The 3,186-nt window shown below is 36.8% G+C and overlaps 1 protein-coding gene across 2 annotated transcripts; it reads right to left on the bottom strand.

Annotated features, from left to right (window-relative positions):
* Positions 1–252: 252 nt before the first annotated feature.
* LOC132639616 (uncharacterized) lies at positions 253–1,860 on the bottom strand. Of its 2 annotated transcripts, none has more exons than XM_060356117.1 (2): positions 1,636–1,860; positions 253–930 (listed from the first exon to the last, which is right to left on the bottom strand). In XM_060356117.1, the coding sequence occupies exon 2, from the start codon at positions 904–906 to the stop codon at positions 523–525; it is 384 nt and encodes a 127-aa protein (XP_060212100.1). In that variant the 5' UTR covers positions 907–930; positions 1,636–1,860; the 3' UTR covers positions 253–522. The 2 variants fall into 2 exon arrangements, with proteins under 2 accessions (XP_060212100.1, XP_060212060.1); XM_060356077.1 differs by lacking the exon at positions 1,636–1,860 and adding an exon at positions 1,040–1,623.
* Positions 1,861–3,186: the final 1,326 nt, after the last annotated feature.

Genomic DNA, 3,186 nt, shown 5'->3' with positions numbered 1-3,186 from the left:
TCACAATTGCATCTGGGACAATTGGTTTCGTTTTCCACATAATGAAAATATCAATGTGAATAAATATCAGGCAATACAACTAAAGGGATTGCTGTACCTACTCTAACGCATGTACCCTGAATTTAGCACCTACCATATGGCAGTTTTCTGGCTTCGTTACCATCTAAGTAAGGTATTAAGAGTTCATTTTGAGAAAACTTTAGTTACCAACCAAGAAGATAATTCATGTTTCTCAGATTTTCACATATATCATTAATAGCATAATACATAACTACCATTTCATATAAGGATAAAGAAACAAAAATTACAGTGAGTAGGAAAGTAAGTTTCTGATTCTACATAACACATGCGAAATGAGAGAAGTAGCTAGGAGATCTAACAGCAATGCATTCAGTAAGACTAAAACTTGCTGCAGAAATCTACACAAAATTGAATTGCTCATATTAATGTAATTGCAATAATAAAAAAAACAAGAAAATATAATGAGGGCTAACTCGCGAATTGCAATAATCATCGCATTGTTCATCTGCACTCAACACCAACTTCAGCAGCACGTCTAGGCTTGTTTTTCCTTCTGCTCCCGTTTTGTCTGAATCCGACTGACTTTATTAAGTCATTGGGGCTAGCTTTGGTGCCAATACAGTTTTCCTCTTTCACTGAATCAACGTTTTCCTTGACCTGCGAAGATCTCTTCCTCTTTCCATTCTCAGCAGCTTCATCCTTGGAGATATTCTCACCGTCATCTTCATCTTCCACTAGTTTCTGGACTCCTTCTCTGTCCTCTATTTCATCCTTCAATGGCTTCTGTGGTCTACCCCTTCTCCTCACGGGTATCTTTTCTTCTTCGCCACTTCCAACATCCTCACGAACAGATTGCTTCTTCCCCTTCCCTCTTCCTCTACCCATTGGAAACTTTCCTGCTCAAGATTTCTGCAATAAATCTGAGCTTCAGAGGCCTTAAACTAGGATTATGAACCTCAACCTAACTGAAATATCCTATGAAATAAATGAAAAAAGTATAAAATGGATGAGCAACAACCACACGATTTTACAGGACCAAATGTATGGGGAGGACGTGCTTCAACTCATGAATAACGCCTCTTAAGAAGAAAATCACACAGGAAAGAATGAAATAAAGATGAAAACGTTATCTTCGATAGAGGTATATCCGGAAAACTCAATCTGAAACGGAAACAAATATAAACAAAAATTAGAAATAAATTAATTTCTGTCAGAAACAAACAAAGCTATGTCTTCCACTAAACCCGTGGCCAAGAAAGGCAGAGAATCATTTCAATGAAACAAGATTTCATCATGAAAAACTCTAATACAAGAATAGAGCTCAAACAAACTAAAGTGACAAAGAAAACACTTTGGACAAAACACCTCAAACAAAAAACAAAAAAAAAAGATAGAAATAAAAATACCACTGAAAAGAATTAACACAAAACCTGAAACTTGAAGCAATATCAATAAAACAAATCAAAAACATCAAACCACTCATGATACCTTTACATTCAAACAAACGTTTTTTACAGAACTGAATAAAGATTGAAACTTTCAATTAACCCATAAGGAAGCCAATATAAAGTTTTAAGATGCCTTTGGAATTGAAACCAAGAGAGAAAAACATACCAAATGAAGCTAACTTGTCAAGAGATAGCCACCATTTGCATCTTTAACCAAAAACACATGCCTTAAAATCTGATCAAAGCAATCCAAAACTAACAAAAGTTATTGCGGTATAATATCTTTATATTATTTGATATTATTTGATAGCATATTTGTAGGGAGATAATTACCATATATTAGTTAGTTTCCTTGTTTCACTAATTACCATATATTAGTTAGTTTTCTTGTTTCACTAGGATCTTAGTTTCCTTGTTTCACTAGGATTCAAGATTGTATCCTATATATATTCTCTCTTGGTGAATGAATGGAACAAGTTAAGATTGTATAGTTTCTACATGGTATCAGGCCACACATTTTTTTTTCTTCTCTTCATCGTAAATTTTCATGGCCGGTGACGCCGTACCTCCTCCACCACCACCCAGAATTGAGTCTAATTCTCCCTATTTTCTCGGTCCTCAAGACCGACCCGGGGACTATATCACGCCTACTCGTTTCAAGGGCGCATCAAATAACGCTGCCGTCGGTCAGCACTTTACTTCCGAACAATGGAAGGCTATTACGGGATTTTTTAGTAATGCTACAATTCCCGAAAATCGCTTGAATGGTAAGTTTGATGTTTTTTCTTGGATTATTGACACTGGTGCTACTCATCATGTTACCGGTGAGAAATCTTGGTTGTTTGATGTCCATACTGTTGATTGTCCTATTGGTTTGCCTAATGGTGAAAAGGTGTTTGCTTCTTTGGAAGGTTCTGTTCGACTGTCAGATAAAATCACCTTACATCATGTCCTTTATGTGCCTTATTTACGTTGCAACTTACTCTCCGTCCCCCAACTTACTGATAATTAACATACTATTGTCTCTTTTAATTCTTATATGTGTGCTATTCATGACCCACTGAAGGAGCTGATTGGAACGGGAGTTAGGAGGGACGGACTATACTATTTTAGCAAACCGGACGTGGTGCAACATGTGTCTACTGTCGTGGCAACGTCCGCATTGGAATTGTGGCATCGACGATTGGGGCATCCTTCCGAGAGAGTAGTTAAGTTGCTTCCTCATGTCAGTAGTGATAAGAGTAGTTTAGCAAAGGATTGTGAAGTGTGTTTACGTGCTAAGCATCCTAGAGACAAATTTCCTTTAAGTGATAATAATGCATCTAGAATATTTGAGAAAATACATTGTGATTTGTGGGGCCCATATCGCCATGTTTCGTCATGTGGAGCTCGTTATTTTTTAACAATTGTTGATGATTTTTCCCGAGCTGTTTGGATTTACTTGTTGGTTGATAAAACATAAGTGTTTCCGATGTTTATGGCTTTTGTTGCTATGGTTGATCGACAATTTAATCAAACAATTAAAGTTGTACAAAGTGATAATGGTACATAATTTAATTGTTTGATCGATTATTTTTCCGCCACTGGTATTTTGTTTCAAACCTCTTGTGTGGGTACTCCGCAACAGAATGGGAGGGTAGAGAGGAAGCATAAACATGTGTTGAATGTTGCGAGGGCTCTCAGATTTCAGGCCAATTTGCCTATTTTTTTCTGGGGT

This window comes from Lycium barbarum, chromosome 1, assembly GCF_019175385.1.
Source record: "Lycium barbarum isolate Lr01 chromosome 1, ASM1917538v2, whole genome shotgun sequence".
NCBI lineage: Eukaryota > Viridiplantae > Streptophyta > Magnoliopsida > Solanales > Solanaceae > Lycium > Lycium barbarum.
Note: the sequence above shows the minus strand (reverse complement) of the source record. Positions and strands in the feature narration are given on the sequence as shown.

Coding starts and splice junctions, on each gene's coding strand:
- LOC132639616 (XM_060356117.1), bottom strand. CDS start 906: ATGGGTAGAGGAAGAGGGAAGGGGAAGAAGCAATCTGTTCGTGAGGAT.